Here is a 19,438-nt window from a genome sequence, read left to right on the forward strand (position 1 = left end):
TTGTCAGCCCCTTTGAGTCTCCTACAGGAGAGAAAGGGGGGAGAGAAATCCAAACTCTTCTTCTTCTTCTTCTTCTTCTTCTTCTTCTTCTTCTTCTTCTTCTTCTTCTTCTTCTTCTTCTTCTTCTTCTTTTCCTATCCTCTTTGCGCAACTCAGGCAGTCCTTGGACTAAGAGCAAATGCTCGGCCTTGCATGGAACTTGGCGGGATGTTCCAACCAAACTGTTCTGTCTTCAGAGGTGGGACAAAGTCCCAGGGTGTGGGCCGAGATGCCAAGCCTGAACACTTGGCACGGATTTGGTGCCAGGAATCCGAACAGAACAACCGGCATGCTTAATCAGGCCAAGGGGCGCCCAGTCCAACATTCTGTGTCCAACAATAGCCAGCTGGAATTCACAATCCTAGGCCAGTGATAGAGTTGCCAGAGACTTGGGGTGGGGGGAAATGTGCGGAAATGGGCAGGGGGGTAAATATCACCTGGGAAATAACATCTCATTAACCTCTGTTGAAGGGGCAGAACCAACAGTCCCTGTAAGGCATAGGTGTCCAACTCGCGGCCCTCCGGATGTTATGGACTACAGTTCCCATCATCCCCTGCCAGCATGATGCTGGCAGGGGATGATGGGAACTGTAGTCCATAACATATGGAGGGCCGCAAGTTTGACACCTGTGCTGTAAGGCATAGGTGTCCAACTCACAGCCCTCCAGATGTTATGGACTACAGTTCCCATCATCCCCTGTCAGGGATGATGGGAACTGTAGTCTATCACATCTGGAGGGCTGCGAGTTGGACACCTGTGCTGTAAGGTTTCTGAAGTGCTGCGCCAGAAGCCGCATGCTCATTCGCCAAAGCTGTCTTGAACTATGAACTGCACAAGAGCTCCCCGGGCTGGGTGAGTAGTCAGCTTCAACCTGTGTAGCAGCACAATTAATATATGGCCAAAGGGCCTGTATGGGCGGCGTGGTCTTACTGCGGCTGCGGCTGAGGAAATGTTGGGCAGGGCTTTTTTTTAAAAAAAGAAGAAGAGCTTAGATTTATATCCCGCTTTTCTCTATTATAAACAGTCTCAAAGTGGCTTACAAACTCCTTTCCTTCCTCTCCCCACAACAGACACCTTGTGAGGTAGGTGGGGCTGAGAGAGTTCAGGCTTGGCACCTCGGCCCACACCCTAGGACTTTGTCCCACCTCTGAAGACAGAACAGTTTGGTTAGAACATCCTGCCAATTTCCATGCAACGAGACGGGCATTGGGCAAGGCCAAGTATTGGCTCCTGGTCCAGGGATTGCCTGAGTTGCGCAAGGGGAAGCAAGCAAACATAAGTAAACATTAGCAATCAAAATAATCCTCACAAAAGAAATAACTATACTAAATACACATATTGACTTATATAATCAAAATCAAATACAATCTATATCAGAATTAAGTATTGCATCAGTGGATCTGCATTTATAATCTTATACTCTATAATCTTGTTGATAAAGATAAGAACATCAGAAAGAGCCTGCTGGATCAGACCAGAGTCCATCTAGTCCAGCACTCTGCTACTCGCAGTGGCCCACCAGGTGCCTTTGGGAGCTCACATGCAGGAGGTGAAAGCAATGGCCTTCTGCTGCTGCTGCTCCTGAGCACCTGGACTGTTAAGGCATTTGCAACCTCAGATCAAGGAGGATCAAGATTGGTAGCCATAGATCGACTTCTCCTCCATAAATCTGTTCAATCCCCATTTAAAGCTATCCAGGTGAGTGGCCATCGCCACCTCCTGTGGCAGCATATTCCAAACACCAATCACACGTTGCGTGAAGAAATGTTTCCTTTTATTAGTCCTAATTCTTTCCCCCAGATAAACTAATATTAGCTGATATACTGGATAGAAACAACCTCAACCATTAATCATTTAAGCAGTCTAACTTTTAGCTACATTCTTATTGTATGGGTTTAGAAAAGAAATTAATAGACAAATACATGTCGTTTTGAATACACAAAAAAGCTATTGAAATGACCCAGGGAGTTCCTTTAATCAGGTTATTAGAATGGGATATATGCACTTGACTTACAATGATCTATTAATGTATATATATAAAAGGAAAACATGCAATATTCTAGAAGATGTTAACAGTAACATCATAAATAATCATGTGTGCATGTATAAGGAAGTCTTTGCATACTTAGAGTGCAACTGAAAAAAATCAAACTTTGCAAATATTTGGGGAGGGGGCTGGTGTTGGTGGGACCCAAAAGTTGCTGCGATAGTGATTTTGCTTTTTTCCCTGCAGGTGAATGGAAAACACACACTGGGGGAGAACATCGCTGACATGGGGGGGCTGAAGCTCGGCTACATTTCACTACGCATGCCCCCCCCTTTACTTACTGGGAGCAGGTCCCAAAGTCACAGCAAGTCCCCCTCATCCCCGCAAGCCAGTCCAAGAGCATATTTATAAGCCCTCTTGGGCCCCAGTTGCCTGGTGCCCAGAGGAAGGATCACGGGGTGGGGGGGACATAGGAGGTCTGCAGCGTTCTTGGCCCCACTACACAACTTCTGCAGAAAACCTGGAAGTAACATATGTGGATTCCGCACCATATTAATATAGGCTGACCAGACGTCCTGCTTTTGGCGGGACAGTCCCGCCTTGAAACAACTTGTTTTTTCAAGTGTCCCGGGTTTGGAAGGCTGCCGACTGCCTTCTGGAGCAAGGCGGTCTTGACGGCTCCCTTTAACGACGCGGGGCGCTAGCTGACGCTTAGCGCTGGCGCTCCCGTTTCCTGCCCTGTGACAGGGTGGGAAACGGGAGTGCCCCAGAAGGCCGTGCGCTCCTGCGGCTGCCCGCCCGTCCCGGTTTGCAAAGGTGACCATCTGGTCACCTTATATTAATAACAAGTTGCAATTGTTATTAATGAATTTAATTAATGTAACTTTTCAAATACTGACCCTGTCTCGCTTCTGACCTCTGATGGGATAGGGCTATGGCATTCCGTTCCACATTCTGGACCATTTCCTTCCACACCTGGGCAATCCCCTTGCCCCATTTTAAGCAATATTAAATGACTTTTTGCTTCCATGTCGATTGCTAGTTCAAGGACGGTCTTTGAATGAGGGGAGAGGGGACCAACCTTGTCTGCTTGCTGAACGTAACTGTCTCTTACAGGCCTACCAGAAATGGGTGCGGGAACACGGCCCCGAGAGTCCTCTGCAACGGCTCAAGTACACACATGAACAGCTTTTCTTCATTGCTTTTGCCCAGGTAATATCTCTTTATTAGGAAGAAGAAGAAGAGTTTGGATTTATATCCCCCCTTTCTCTCCTGCAGGAGACTCAAAGGGGCTTACAATCTCCTTGCCCTTCCCCGCTCACAACAAACACCCTGTGAGGTAGGTGGGGCTGAGAGAGCTCCAAGAAGCTGTGACTAGCCCAAGGTCACCCAGCTGGCGTGTGTGGGAGTGCACAGGCTAATCTGAATTCCCCAGATAAGCCTCCACAGCTCAGGCAGCAGAGCTGGGAATCAAACCCAGATTAGATACACGAGCTCTTAACCTCCGACGCCACTGCTGCTCCTGGCTAATAAGGTCCTCAGATTGAAGAAGAAGAGCAGTTTGGATTTATACCCCACCTTTCTCTCCTGTAAGGAGACTCAAGGTGGCTTACAAGGTCCTTTCCCTTCCTCTCCCCACAACAGACACCTTGTGAGGCAGGTGGGGCTGAGAGAGTCCTGAGAGAACTGTGATTAGCCCAAGGCCACCCAGCAGGAATGTAGGAGAGAGGAAACACATCTGGTTCACCAGATAAGCCTCTGCCGCTCAGGTGGAGGAGTGGGGAATCAAACACGGTTCCCCAGATCAGAATCCACCTGCTCTTAGCCACCACACCACGCTGTCTGTGCCTTGCTGTTCTTGGTTTGCTAGAGAACAAGTTTGGAAATCTGACATTCCTAATTCTCAGACAAAGCGAGCCTCGGGGAGGGATGTTGTAGCTGAGGAGGGGGAAAGGGTAGTTCCCTGTCCTTGAGACATAGGACTTAAGTTGCTGGCTTTGGATCCGGGCCATTTGGCCTCAAGGACACCCGATATACTCCCGGGAAGTGCTTCTCTTAACAGTGCCCAACCCACCCTATCTGATGTCCATGTTTATCTGACATTCTCCCTGCAGAACTGGTGTATCAAACGGCGCTCACAGTCCATCTACCTGCAGGTGCTGACTGACAAACATGCTCCTGAACACTACAGGTAACTTGGGATACGCAGATAAAGGAGACACACAGAACTGTTCTGGAACGGGGGTGCCACTTTTGGGGTTCTAAACGGAGACTCACACTTCAGATAGCCTGCAATATGGGCAGTGGTGGGATCCGAAATTTTTAGTAACAGGTTCCCATGGTGGTGGGATTCAAACTGTGGCGTAGCGCCAATGGGGCTGGGCGGGGCACAAGGGGGGCGTGGCCGGGCATTCTGGGGCGGGGCATTCCTGGCCGGGGCTGTGGCAAGGACGCAGCCGCTGCGCCGGTCCTTGGGCAGGAAACGAATGCACGCAGGCGCAGGCTGCCACGCACGCCGGTGCACCTCCTGCTAGACTGCTTCCAGTTCTGCGTGCTACTGCTGAGAGGAGGGGCGTAACGAAGGCAAAAATCACGTGGCAAAATCACCCATTAGTAACCCCCTCTCGGCACACACAAATAATGAGTAACCTACTCTCGGGAACCTGTGAGAACCTGCTGGATCCCACCTCTAAATATGGGTGGAAACACAAAAACCCATGTGCAGAGGTGTTATTTTTCTACAGAACCCTCTGGGCCCGGCATTCTCAGCGCTGTGGCAGTTTCCAGTTTGTACGAAACCCAGTACAGTTATCCCTTCCACATCGTGACTTTCCCCATCGTGGTTTTGATATATTGCAAGCTGGCATAAGAAATGAAATAGGAATATTTTTTTTGGAGTTTTGCAGAAGTCACAGATGACACACAAAGGCCAGCAGATGGCACAGAAAAAGTTTGTAAACTCAGAAATGCATAAAAATATGTACAGTATTACATAACATCAACATATTTTATCTTTTAGAAGAAGAAGAGTTGGATTTATATCCCCCCTTTCTCTCCTGTAAGGAGACTCAAAGGGGCTTAAAAACTCCTTTCCCTTCCCCACCCCTCATAACAAACACCCTGTGAGGTGTGTGGGGCTGAGAGAGCCCAAGGTCACCCAGCTGGCATGCATTGCACAAGATAATCTGGTTCACCAGATAAACTTCCACCAGCTCAAGTAGCAGAGCAGGGAATCAAACCCGGTTCTCCAGATTAGAGTGCACCAGCTCTTAACCACGACACCATGTTTGTTCTCATTAATACCATAAATATTTAATTGATGGCCCTTACTGGCTCTCATTTAATAGAAGAAGAAGAAGAAGAAGAGTTTGGATTTATATCCCCCCTTTCTCTCCTGTAGGAGACTCAAAGGGGCTGACAATCTCCTCACCCTTCCCCCCTCACAACAAACACCCTGTGAGGTGGGTGGGGCTGAGAGAGCTCCGAGAAGCTGTGACTAGCCCAAGGTCACCCAGCTGGCATGTGTGGGAGTGCACAGGCTAATCTGAATTCCCCAGATAAGCCTCCACAGCTCAGGTAGCAGAGCGGAGAATCAAACCCGGTTCCTCCAGATTAGATACACGAGCTCTTAACCTCCTACGCCACTGCTGCTCAGGCGGCAGAGCGGGGAATCAAACCCGGTTCTCCAGATTAGAGTGCACCAGCTCTTAACCACGACACCATGTTTGTTCTCATTAATACCATACATATTTAATTGATGGCCCTTACTGGCTCTCATTTAATACCACAAATGCTTACAATTTCTTTTTTAAAGTGAAAATAGAAGGAAAAGGAAAAAAAGTTAGACTTATTTTCTGGTACGAAGGAAAAGCTAAAACATTTTCTGCGGAAATCCAGATCACTGGGGGCGCTGCGTCCCTAACCCCTGTGATGTCGGAAGGATAAATGGAGCAGCATCGTACATTTTGGGAGGAAATCTATCAGCGAGATAACTAGGGAGCCTCAAAAAACCATCAACAAAGCAGTCAGGGAGCCTCGGAAAAGCATCAGGGAGCAGGCATAAGATCAATCAAGAAAACAGGCACCAACATATAATATGTTTTTAATTAAAAATCATGCTGCGGTAAAACGGAAGAGCAACGGAGAGGGGGTAGCAGCGCAGAATCAATCAAACGTATGACCTGCCAGAGCTGTTTGCTACATGGAAAAGGAGGATGTGCAGACTTTGGGAAGTGACATAAGAACATAAGAACATAAGAAAGAGCCTGCTGGATCAGACCAGAGTCCATCTGGTCCAGCTCTCAGCTACTCGCAGTGGCCCACCAGGTGCCTTTGGGAGCTCACATGCAGGAGGTGAAAGCAATGGCCTTCTGCTGCTGCTGCTCCCGAGCACCTGGTCTGCTAAGGCATTGGCAATCTCAGATCAAAGAGGATCAAGATTGGTAGCCATAGATCAACTTCTCCTCCATAAATATGTCCAAGCCCCTTTTAAAGCTATCCATAAGAACATAAGAACAAGCCAGCTGAATCAGACCAAAGTCCATCTAGTCCAGCTCTCTGCTACTCGCAGTGGCCAACCAGGTGCCTTTGGGAGCTCACAGGCAGGATGTGAAAGCAATGGCCTTCTGCAGCTGTTGCTCCCGAGCACCTGGACTGTTAAGGCATTTGCAATCTCAGATCAAAGAGGATCAAGATTGGTAGCCATAAATCGACTTCTCCTGCATAAATCTGTCCAAGCCCCTTTTAAAGCTATCCAGGTTAGTGGCCATCACCACCTCCTGTGGCAGCATATTCCAAACACCAATCACACGTTGCGTGAAGAAGTGTTTCCTTTTATTAGTCCTAATTCTTCCCCCCAGCATTTTCAATGAATGCCCCCTGGTTCTAGTATTGTGAGAAAGAGAGAAAAATTTCTCTCTGTCCACATTTTCTACCCCATGCATAATTTTATGGACTTCAATCATATCCCCCCTCAGACGTCTCCTCTCCAAACTAAAGAGCCCCAAATGCTGCAGCCTCTCCTCATAAGGAAGGTGCTCCAGTCCCTCAATCATCCTCGTTGCCCTTCTCTGCACTTTTTCTATCTCTTCAATATCCTTTTTGAGATGTGGCGACCAGGTTAGTGGCCATCACCACCTCCTGTGGCAGCATGTTCCAAACACCAATCACACGCTGCGTGAAGAAGTGTTTCCTTTTATGATGACCCTTGCTTTCCAAACCATCTCCCAAACTATTATTGGCTTTCATCCTAAGAAACCACAGACTGGGCAGCCTGTGATAGAATTAGACCAGACAGCCTGTCTGTTAGATTTTGGACAGATGTGACTTTGCTAGTCCCAGAAGACAGGTATTGCCTTCCGGGCTCTGGAGCGAGGAAGAAGCGCATTGAAGTCGGCCACCGAAACTCCGGGAGAATTGGGGTGATTTTGGTTTTGAGGGGTGACAGATACACTAGGCAGGGGGGTACAACATATCCTCAAGGAGACTATCAAAGCAGCGTGAACGGCAAGGTGTGCACGAAAAGTCCCCGGAAGCTTCCAATGAACTTGTTAGAGGATGGAGCCATGGACAACATGATAAGGTGCATTTTGAAGCGTCGGCGTTCCTCACTGCAAAGTTGGAGCGCTTGCTCTGATCCCCAGGATTAGGAGCGGAGTTAGAGCTACACTATCCCCAGAGGTGAAGATCCAGCAGGTTCTCACAGGTTCCCGAGAGTAGGTTACTAATTATTTGTGTGTGCCGAGAGGGGGTTACTAATGGGTGATTTTGCCACGTGATTTTTGCCTTAGTTACGCCCTTCCTCTCAGCAGTAGCGTGCAGAACTGGAAGCAGTCTAGCAGGAGGTGCAATCCGGTCGGGCGTGGCAGCTCTCGCCTCAAGCGTTGCATTCAAGTTTCACTCACCAAGGACTCAGCGCAGTGGCTTCGGTCCTTGCCACAGCTCCACGCTTCCAGGAAACGTGCCTCCCCGCCCCGTCATGTGCCCTCGCCTTCAGCCCCCCATTGGCACTACGCCACAGTTTGAATCCCACCACCATGGGAACCTGTTACCAAAATTTTTGGATCCCACCACTGACTATCCCTTTTACAAGCTAAACCTTGCAGGTCTTTTAGGAACTGGTTTCTTTTAGGAACAAGCGGTCTAGACTTTTCGTGTGCCTAATCTTTCGGTCTGTCTTCGTCCTGCAGGGTTCTCGGCAGCGTCTCCCAGTTTGAAGAATTCGGCCGGGTCTTCCACTGCCCCAAGAACTCGCCCATGAACCCGGCTCACAAATGCTCCGTCTGGTGAAACGCCAACTCACTCTCCCCCACACCCCAATGCGTGCACTCGACGTGTGCCGAGGTACCCGCTGGATCTGTTGCTGCTCTGTTCCTCACCTGGCTGGACAAAGGGGTAAAACCCACCTGCCGCTGAAATGTGGCCCTCCTCTAGGCACGGATGGACAAACCGAACGGACTAACGGCCATGGGGAAGAGGAGGATGGAAAACGTAGGAATAGGCGCCGTGCTCTGCCCCCTGCCTTGCCCAGATCAGCGCTCACCTGGGTTGGGTCATCTGTTTTGGGAAAATGCAGAGGGGACAGCTGGAAACCGGCTGTGGCACCAGGCTGGGCCTCTCTCTATCAGCCCAGCTTTTACCATGGCAACAGAGCAGAGAGAGTAGGGCCTGTTTCTCCAGCCAGCACTAAACAAAATGGCGACATTTGGACTGACGCTTGACAGTGACAAAACAGGCTGCCTGCAAAATTCACTCAAAATGGTATTTCTGACTTCCAAGTCCTGCCTCTCTCTTCTCACACCCCCCTGAAATCTCCTCAGCCCCAGAATGATGTACGCCGTCCCCCCACCCCCCGGCAGCCTTCTTTGAAAACAGGCAGGACCTAGGGTTGCTAATTTCCAGGTGGAGTTCTCCTGGGATTATAACTGCTGCAGGAAATGGTGGCTTCTGTGGGGAAAACTTTATGGTATACCACAGAGTCTAGGAGTGAAAGAAGTCCTAGAGTGTCACTGCGTCCCCACTAAGCTCCGTTCCATCCTCAGTCTATTTTCTCCAGGTACCGCCCCCAGGAATTTCTCAAGCTGGAGTTGGCAACCCTAGCAGAATTGCTGTCCCTAAGAGGGAGGGGGACAGCCACACAGTCTCTCCCCCCCCCCCCCCAATATGTCTAGCCTGGCCGCCATGCAATGGCGCAGGCTCCTCCCCCTGAGCTAAAGCATGACTGAGCTAGGGCTGTAGCACAAGGGAGACCTGGCCGGGGGAGGATTCGCAACCGGCTCCTCTTCGAGTCCTGCCCCCTACCCTCATCGCCACCACTCCTGGCCACCAGGTGGCGCTGTCTGGGCACTCGGAGGGGAGCAGCTCTTTGTACAGATATTTGGCGCTGTATTTTTCTGCTGCTGCTGGTTATGTTGAATTAAAAAGCCAAAACTGTTTTGTCTGCATGGCAAATGGGTGCATCTATTCATTGACTGGGTCACTAACACCCACACACACCCCAAATCATCTTAAGGGTGAAGGGGAAGGGAACACTTTCCCCCTTGCATTGCGCTGTTCCTGGTACTTGCAAGCCACTTTGAATGAAAAACGCCTTTTTCCACCTCGGAAAACACACAGGCTCAGATTCCGGCATTTTGCGGGGAGAAGAGAATTCCAGACTGAAGAGGCAGCTAAGGAGGATCCCGTTCTCTGACATCCAGAGTGGGTACCTGGCTGGGATATCTAGGAGAGTGTTCACAGGACATAGTGAGAGGCAGACAGGTGTCGAGAGTTTGCAGGGGACGGAGAATCACACGACACATCGTACTTCCTGCTGCTTTCGCAGAGCAGCCTCCTCCCATTTTTAATATTGGAGTTCAACATGAGAAGCAAGGAAAGAATTCTGTTTGTGCACAGCCGGGATCAGCTAGAGATCAATGTTCTGGAAGCAGGACAGAGTCAGAATTCAAAATGACCTGGACAGATTAGAGAGCTGGGCCAAAACAAACAACATAATTTTCAACAGAGATAACAGAGATACTATGTTTAGGCAGAAAAAAAAATGAAATACACAGAAATAGGACGGGTGACACCTGACTTGACAACATGACATGTGAAAGGGATCTGGGAGTCTTAGTAGACCACAAGCTGAACATGAGTCAGCAGTGTGATGCGGCGGCCAAGAAAGCCAATGCGATTCTGGGCTGTATCAATAGGAGTATAGTGTCAAGATCGAGGGATGTAATTGTACCTTTTTATTCTACTTTGGTTAGACTTCACCTGGAATGTTGTGTCCAGTTCTGGGCACAGCAATTCAAGAAGTATATTGACAAGCTGGAATGGGTCCAGAGGAGGGCAACCAAAATGGTCAAAGGTCTGGAATCCACACCCTACAAGGAGAGACTTAGGCGGCTGGTGTTTGGTGAAGGTCAAGAGGTTAAGAAGATTAAGAGGTGACATGATAGCCATGCTTAGATATTTGAAAGGATGTCATGTTGGTGAGGGAGCAAGCTTGTTTTCTGCAGCTCCAGAGACTAGGACTAGCCATGGGTTCAAGGTGAAGGAAAAGAGATTCCACCTAAACATCAGGAAGAACTTCCTGACAGTCAGGGCTGTTCGACAGTGGAATTCACTGCCTCGGAGTGTGGTGGAGTCTCCTTCTTTGGAGGTTTTTAAACAGAGGCTGGATGAACATGTGTCAGGAGTGCTTTGATTGTGTGTTCCTGCATGGCAGGGGGTTGGACTTGATGGCCCTCGGGGTCTCTTCCAACTCTATGATTCTAAGATGGACATTAATCAGTTGCGGGGTTCTGGTGGTTGTGCGGTTGGTGATAGAGGCAAAGAATCAAGAATGAGGAAGTACAGTGAGGTATTAACATACAAAGAAGGGGAAAAGGAACCCAAATAACTCAGTGACTATCAAAGAAACACCTACTGATGATGAATAGATACACATGGATTGAGTCTCATACAATCTCTGTGACATAAATGTGCGAAAACAATACAAGGCTACATATAAGCATCTACGCTCTGGAAGACAAGTAACAAACAGACAAGATAGCATTAGAAAAACAGTCAATCCAAGTCAGTCCTGAAAAAACAAACAGTCCTAATGATCAGATCCAAACAATTCCTCGCAAGACAGGTGTCCGGATGTCATCTTGTTTCGTAGGACCTCACGCCCCTTCATCAGTAATATTTCATGTGCTGTCCCAGCCTAAAGTATGTAGGATCGCTATCTTCAGTGTTACAAATCATGATTTTTTTAGGATGGAAAAATATTAATTTTAAACATTTAAATATATTTGGAATAAGTTATTAAGTAGCTTTCAGAAACAGTAAACTGTGCAGGTTAAAATGTTAAACATGAGTTAGAATATAAATAGCACGGAAAATTGGATAATGCTTAAATTTAGTCTTGTGCTGTTCGTGCACTTGGATGTAATAGAAGAAGAAGAAAAAGAAGAAGAAGAAGAAGAAGAAGAAGAAGAAGAAGAAGAAGAAGAAGAAGAAGAAGAAGAAGAAGAAGAAGAAGAAGAAGAAGAAGAAGAAGAAGAAGAAGAAGAAGAAGAAGAAGAAGAAGAAGAAGAAGAAGAAGAAGAAGAAGAAGAAGAAGAAGAAGAAGAAGAAGAAGAAGAAGAAGAAGAAGAAGAAGAAGAAGAAGAAGAAGAAGAGTTTGGATTTATATCCCCCCTTTCTCTCCTGCAGGAGTCTCAAAGGGGCTTACAATCTCCTTGCCCTTCCCCCATCACAACAAACACCCTGTGAGGTGGGTGGGGCTGAGAGAGCTCAGAAGAGCTGTGACTAGCCCAAGGTCACCCAGCTGGCGTGTGTGGGAGTGTACAGGCTAATCTGAATTCCCCAGATAAGCCTCCACAGCTCAAGCGGCAGAGCTGGGAATCAAACCCGGTTCCTCCAGATTAGATACATGAGCTCTTAACCTCCTACACCACTGCTTGAATAGAGCTTGAAGGATAGTGACAAGCTGGAACGGGTCCAGAGGAGGGCAACCAAAAAGGGTCAAAGGGCTAGAATCCATGCCCTATGACAGGGGTGTCAAAATCGCGGCCCTCCAGGTGTTCACGAACTACAATTCCCATCAGTCCCTCCCAACATGAGCATTGGCTATACTGGCAAGGGCTGATGGGAATTGTGGTTCATGAACATCTGGAGGGCCGCGAGTTTGACACCTGTGCCTTACGAGGAGAGACTTAGGGAGCTGGGGGTGTTTAGTTTGGTGAAGATAAGCCCTGTTTAGATATTTGAAGGGATGTCATGTTAGTGAGGGAGCAAGCTTGTTTTCTGCGACTCCAGAGACCAGGACCAGGAGTCATGGGTTCAAGGAGAAGGAAAAGAGATTCCACCTACAAATTGTACCTACAAATTGAGACAACAAATTGGGATGTTTTCTACCACCCAGATCTGGAGGAGTATACCACTGCTGTTCTGAGTTATATCACCTACTGCACAGACACTCTTACTGTGGATAAGCGCATCCGGATTTACTCCAACCATAAACCCTGGATGACAAGGGAGGTTCAGCGACTTTTGCATGACAGGAATATTGCTTTCAGATCTGGTGATGAGGCAAAGTATAGTGCGGCGAAAGAGCCAGTCTCCAAGAGAGGCATTCGACAAGCCAAGCATGAGTTATGCAAGAGAAAAAAGTGAGGATTATTTCAATAATAACAACATGAGGCAGGTGTGGCAGGGGATTCAACAAATTACCAATCATAAACCCACCAATGACATCTCTGTAGATGGGGATTCTTCTTCTCTGGCAGAGGAGCTAAATCACTTTTTTGCCCGCTTTGAAACAGGTCTATCAGAAGGGAGATGACACAATGTCACAGCCACTAGGTGATTGGCAGCTCCCACCTCACTGTGGAGGAACATGAGGTGAGGCAAGTTTTGAGGGCGCTGTGAATCCAAGGAAGGCGGCTGGGCCCGGATGGTATCTCCCGGTTGGGTGTTAAAGGGAATCGCGCTAACCAACTGGGCTGAGTGTTTTTACTGAGATCTTTAATCGATCCCTATCCCATTCCACCATCCCAACTTGTTTGAAAGCTTCCACCATTGTTCAACTACCAAAGAGATTTCCACGGCTGACAATCTTCAGGATTATAGACCAGTGGCACTCACCCCCATCATCATGAGGTGTTTTGAAAAACTGGTCCATAGGCATATTGGTTCTTGCCTTCCAGATACATTTGATAAAACATCAGTCTCAAAAGATATCGGGACTAATAGATTCACGGAGTGATGCCATTGCCATTAGCCTCCACACAGCTTTGACGCATCTGGAAATAGCAGGGGAATTATGCTTAATGCTCTTATGGACTCTTTAGTTCAAGATTTACCGCCAATCTCGCCACAAAGACTGGCGGACAAACCTAGGACCTTTGACTCTCATATCGTCAATCTGTTTTAGGATTAGGGGACTTCTAGTTCGGATCGCTCCTCGCAGAGGGTTAGACTGGGAAATCCGGTTTCCTCACCTTACTCTAAACATGGGAACGCCACAGGGCTGTGTGTGTTGAGTCCTTTACCGTTCACCCTTTATACATAAGGATTGTACTCCCGTTCATCCTAGTAAACAATCTCATTATCAAATTTGCCGCATGACAATAACGGTGGTGGGGCTCATCTCTGGAGGGGATGAGTCTGCCCATCGGAGTGAGGTGGACCCACTGCTCCCATGGCGCAGGGAAAATAACCTGGTTCTTAACACTAACAAGACAAAGGGATTTGGTAGTGGACTATAGGAAGGAATAGCTCAGAAATTCAGCCCCACTATAAATGGAGATCTGGCGGAGCTGGTGGCTAGTTTTAAATTTCTGGGCGTTATGGGACTAAAGAGGACTTGACCTGGGGAGTACAGACTGTCAAGGTGGTTAAGAAAGCCCAGCAAAGACTGCACTATCTGAGACTTTCAAGGAAGCAGCAAACCGGATGGGAAAACTCCTGGCGTCCTTTTACCGCTGTGCTATAGAGAGTGTCCTAACCTACTGCATCTGTGTATGATTCTCCAGTTGCACAGCATGGCCAGGAAGGCGCTTCTCCAAAGGGTGATCACCACTGCACACAAAGGATTATCGGCTGCCCTCTCCTCTCCTTTGAAGAAATCTATAACGCCCGAAGCCTAAATAAAGCTCCAAAATATTCTGAGGGGACTCCGCCTCATCCAGCACACTCTCTTTTTAAACTGCTACCATCCGGCAGACGATACAGGCCCCTGTGAACTAGGGACAAGGAGGCTAGAGACAGCTTCTACTCTAGAGCTGTGGCTATGCTAAACTCCGCTGCTTCATATTGATGTATTTGGGGCTGTGTAGGGATGGGTGGAGGATGATGATGTATGAGTCTGAAATGGTGTGCATCGAGGAATGCTGCTGTAAATTTCGTTGTGCGTGCACAATGACAATAAAATGCTTATGCTTATGCTAAACATCAGGAAGAACTTCCTGACAGTAAGGGCTGTTCAACAGTGGAATTCACTGCCTCGGAGGGTGGTGGAGTCTCCTTCTTTGGAGGTTTTTAAAGAGAGGCTGGATGGCCATCTGTCAGGAGTGCTTTGATTGGGTGTTCCTGCATTGCAGGGGTTTGGACTTGATGGCCCTTGTGGCCTCTTCCAACTCTATGATTCGTTTATTCTAGAGCTGGTACATTACTCAGTACATGCGTATATATTCGCCAGCAGTACTGGTTTCTTTGACATGCGGAGGCAAACACCCTCCAAATCCCAGGACTCGAAAAAGAGTCACGTGTCCAGAGGGGCGTCAGCAGTCCCAAAAGATCAAGGCCACCAGGAGAAGGCCCAGAAGCGTGGGGTTGACTCGGTTGGCAGAGTTGGTACTGGGCAGCGTGCATCCCGTGTAAGGCTCCAGACAGGCGGCGAAGGCCATCACGTGCGCCACGTGCGTCTGCTCCTGCACCCCGTGGAAGAGGTGCGCCATGGGGCCCTTGGCTAAGATGACCACGTCCTCACCGCCGTGGGTTTCTGAATCGAGGGGCACCGCTGCTTGCTGATGGTAGCTGTCGCTCTCTGCCAAAAGGGAAAAACGGGAAAGAGGGTCACAGAGCCAGCACTGCCGATCACCTGTCTGTTGCCCCACTGCCCTGCCCCACGCATCCTGATTGCAGGATGGTCTTCACGCACCACGTCTCCCCACTGTACCCACTCTGAGAATGGAGAGTGCTCTCCGCTGCCCTTTTCAACGCTGCCTCCCCCTCTTCCAATCCCCTCCGTCCGCTCTGATCACATGACTGCAGCTCTGATGACACGGCTGATAATGTGACTTTCTTTTTTATACCACCAACGATTCTACCATTTAATCCCATGCTTGATTTGACAGGAGACAACATCAGGCCTCGGCCTGTATTCCTGTGGTTGGCCCTCCACTGGTTGGCCACTGTATCAGACATGGTGTGGACTAGGTGGTTGGCCACTATCTGAAACAACACGGCTCTTCTCGTGTTCTTATAAAGGCCATGGTCTCTACCACATGCTTGTTGGGACCTCCACAGGAATTAGTTGACCATTGTGTAAGATACAATGCTAGAGTAAGTGGACCTCTGGTCTGATGTAATAGGGTTCTTCTGAAGTTCTTATGAAGGCCTTGACTCCTATGCCCTGTTGGCCCCTCAAAGGAACAGGTTGGCTGCAGTGTGAGACAGAAGGCTGCACTCGATTGACCTTCAGTGGCCCAGCAAGGTTCTTCAGGTTTCCTTATGAAGGCCTCAGCCTCTATGTCCTGTTGTTGGTCCTCCAGAGGAACTGGTTGGCCACTGAGTGAGACGGGAGGTTGGACTAGATGGACTACTGGTCTGATCCAGCAGGGCTCTCCTGAGGTTCTTTGTAATAGCTGGAGGTGCTTCTGACATCTAAATTGGCCATGCCGGCAGGGGCTGATGGGAATTGTAGTCCATGGACATCTGAAGCACCAGAGTTGGACACCTCTGGAGAGGCATAGGTTGCAGACCCCCGGTCTAGCCCCACCAGGCCCAACTCTACCAGGCTACCTGGGGCTGATGCCACCCTCCTCCACCAGCTGAGGTAAGTGGAGGGGCAGGGGGGCGCAGGGGCAATGGGGGCCGCCCTGAGCAGGTGTTGCCCCGACCGCCATTTCCCCCCTTCCCGGGACACCTCTGGAAGACCACCACTGGTAAGTCGCTCCCACCCAGCCCACCTGTCCAACCAGACCCTGTCAGCCAGTCACTTACCACTTGGGTGCTGTGTGGTTTCCGGGCTGTATGGCCGTGTTCTAGCAGCATTCTCTCCTGACGTTTCGCCTGCATCTGTGGCTGGCATCTTCAGAGGATCTTCAGTGTTCTAGCAGCATTCTCTCCTGACGTTTCGCCTGCATCTGTGGCTGGCATCTTCAGAGAAGATGCCAGCCACAGATGCAGACGAAATGTCAGGAGAGAATGCTGCTAGAACACGGCCATACAGCCCGGAAACCACACAGCCCCCCAGTGATTCCAGCCGTGACAGTCTTCGACAATACTTACCACTTGTTTTGGCACTCACGTTCGGGCGAATCTGATTGCTGATCTGGTAGCCAGGCCCGTTCCCGTACACGATAGACGTGTAGGTCTTCTTGTCCGATGCCAGTTTAGGGGCCAACCCTGATGAGGCGAAAAAGATTTGGACTTCAACAATCCGTCAGCCCTGACTCCGTGCTCTGGCCAACCATGACCAGAGCCTAAGATCCTTTTAACTAGAGATGCCGTGAGCTGAGTCTGGGACTTCTCGGACCCCAAGGAGATGCTCTACTGTTGAGCTATGTGGCTTCCTGGGAATGAAGCTGCCTAATATAAAGTCAAGCCGTTGGTCAATCGAGGTCTTTTGCTGGTGGGGGGGGGGGGGGGAAGTACCCAGAGGTGGAATCCAGCAGGTTCTCACCAGTTCCCGAGAGTGGGTTACTAATTATCTGTGTGTGCCGAGAGGGAGTTACTAATTGGGTCTGCTTTTCCGTTAGAAATTCCATCAGGTCCAAAAATCATAAAGTCCTGTTGTTTCCTATGTGGCTGGTTAGCGAAGGTAGAAAACGGGATCATTCTCCCTGTGGGGCTGTTTTACAAACATGTTTTAGAAATACGGCAAAGTTCCTTGTTTAAGGAAAGTCTCCTTCTTTTGATTTCTAGAAACAAAATTAAGTATTTGAAAGTATTAAGTATTTGACAGGCAGTCAATTAGAGGAGAAGTCGTTGTTTCTGTTGGCAGCAGACGATAGGACTTGCTATAATGAGTTTAAATGATGGACAGAAAGATACCAGCTGGAAATTTGGAACTTTTTTTTTTTACAGTAAGAGTTTTTTACAGAAACCGAGAAATTATTAATGCCCCGCCCCCGGAATGCCCGGCCACGCCCCCATCGTGCCCCGCCCAGCCCCATTGGCGCTACGCCACTGTTTGAATCCCACCACCATGGGAACCTGTTACTAAAATTTTTGGATCCCACCACTGGAAGTACCATCGAGTTGCATCCAACTTGCAGAAACCCCTGTAAAGTTTTCAAGGCAAGGAAGAAGAAGAGGAGTTTGGATTAATGCCTGCCCCCCCCCCCTTTCTCTCCTGAAAGGAGACTCAAAAGGGGCTGACAATCTCCTTTCCCTTCCTCCCCCGCAACAAGCACCCTGTGAAGCGGGCGGGGCTGAGAGAGCTCCCAAGAACCGTGACTTGCCCAAGGTCACCCAGCCGGCGTGTGTTGGAGTGCACAAGCTAATCTGGTTCCCCAGATAAGCCTCCGCAGCTCAAAGTGGCAGAGCGGGGGAATCAACCGGTAGCTGATTTTTTGCTTAGTTCCACAAACCGGCTGAATCCCACCACCCCAGGGAAAGGGGACCGAGGGGACTTGGAAAGGCACCAGACTTCTACAGGACTCAGAAAGCCCTCTCTGTTGTCCTTCCCTGGAAGGATGAGCAAGGGGGCTTTTGAGCCCCGGATCAAAATGTGGGGAGGTGGAGGAAAAGGGCCCAGCTGGGTCAGCCCCGTTCCTCCACAGCAGCAGTGGCGTAACGAGGCAAACTGGAGCCCTGGGCAAAACCTGAGTTGGATGCCCCTCCCCCATGGGCGGCCACTCCACCACGACCAAATTTTTTGCACCAGGACATTGGTGCCCCATCCCCCATTCTTTGCTAAGGAGATGGGGGCTACCCTTTTGAGGGTCCATAACTTTGGACCCCCTGATTCAAACTGCACCAAACTTGGGGGGGGGGGGGTTCCTATCAGGACAGTCTCCAGATGATATCTTGACATTTTGGCGCCGATACATCCAAAAATGCACCCCCTGCAGGGACATCTCAGAAATTTGCCCAAGAATCTTTGTTCTGCATTGAGTTTTCTGCATTGCTGTTAATGGGGGTTGCAGGCTGGGGCGGGGGCACATTTCTGAAGGCACAGTCTCAAAGCTTTCGTGGTCTCAGCAGGGGACTGCCCTAATGATACCCCCCAGGTTTGGTGCAGTTTGGTTCAGGGGGGCCAAAGTTATGGACCCTCAAAACTGTAGCCCCCATCTCCTATTAGCTCCCATAACTTTGGACTCCCTGAACCAAACCTCACCAAACTTGGGGGGTAGCATAAGGACTGTCTCCTGATTATATGCAGAAATATTGGTGCCGCTAGCCTAAAAACTTCGCCCCCTGCAGGCCAGAAATGGAAAATTACTAAAAATACCCAAAAACGAACCCTGAATTTTGATGCCCCCCCCAAGGTGGTGCCCTGGGCAGCTGCCCACCTTGCCCAATGGGCATTACGCCCCTGCGCAGCAGCCAGGTAAGTGGGCAGGGGGGCAAGCAGCAGGGGGGGGGGGCACAAACCATTAGATAAATTAATAGAATCCCGCCACTGGTGGGGACGCCTGTCTCCACCCAACCCCGGCTTCCTACCAAAGATGGAAGTGCCCCTCAAGGTGTAGCCCCCGAAGCTGAAAACGTGAGAGTGGTCAGCGGTCACCACCGAGAGCGTGTCCTCTTCGCTGGTGAGCTCCCCTAGTCTCCGGATGGCTTGGTCGAACATCACGGCTTCAGTTAGAGCCACCTTCGCGATGCCATCGTGGTGTCCGAAATCGATGTTGGCTCGTGCAAGGAAACAGAAACACCGTCAACGTTTTGGCAGGCAGACTCCTCCGCCAAAGGCCGCCTTTGCTCAGCAAGATCGGCGAAGCTGGCGGGCCGTCGATTCGACCCTGACAAAAGTTAGGACTTCTTCGCTCCAAGGTATGACTAACTGTTGGAACTCACTGCCTCAAGGTAGAACATTAGCCACCAGTTTATGTGGCTTTCAACCTAGGCGTAGGCAAATTCATGGGGAAATCTCTTTGTCGCGCTTACTAGCCATGATGGTTAAATGAAACCTCCATTTCCAGAGGCAGTGAAGACGAAGAAGAAGAAGAAGAAGAAGAAGAAGAAGAAGAAGAAGAAGAAGAAGAAGA

At 49.4% G+C, this 19,438-nt stretch overlaps 2 protein-coding genes across 2 annotated transcripts in view; one reads left to right on the plus strand and one right to left on the minus strand.

The window, feature by feature from the left end:
• ECEL1 (endothelin converting enzyme like 1) overlaps positions 1-9,476 on the plus strand; it is a 100,407-nt gene extending 90,931 nt beyond the window's left edge. The window contains 4 exon segments of the mRNA XM_048505946.1: positions 2,274-2,336; positions 3,141-3,239; positions 4,142-4,218; positions 8,216-9,476. Coding sequence (XP_048361903.1) covers positions 2,274-2,336; positions 3,141-3,239; positions 4,142-4,218; positions 8,216-8,315 — 339 coding nt within the window. The 3' untranslated portion in view covers positions 8,316-9,476.
• Positions 9,477-14,782: 5,306 nt separating this feature from the next.
• ALPI (alkaline phosphatase, intestinal) overlaps positions 14,783-19,438 on the minus strand; it is an 88,555-nt gene continuing 83,899 nt past the window's right edge. The window contains exons 10-12 of the mRNA XM_048506968.1: positions 18,894-19,085; positions 16,515-16,631; positions 14,783-15,048 (exon numbers count right to left, since the gene is read on the minus strand). Of these exons, the coding sequence (XP_048362925.1) occupies positions 14,783-15,048; positions 16,515-16,631; positions 18,894-19,085 (575 nt within the window). The remainder of the gene's footprint in view (positions 15,049-16,514; positions 16,632-18,893; positions 19,086-19,438) is intronic.

The sequence above is a fragment of the Sphaerodactylus townsendi genome, linkage group LG08 (assembly GCF_021028975.2).
Source record: "Sphaerodactylus townsendi isolate TG3544 linkage group LG08, MPM_Stown_v2.3, whole genome shotgun sequence".
Classification (NCBI taxonomy): domain Eukaryota; kingdom Metazoa; phylum Chordata; class Lepidosauria; order Squamata; family Sphaerodactylidae; genus Sphaerodactylus; species Sphaerodactylus townsendi.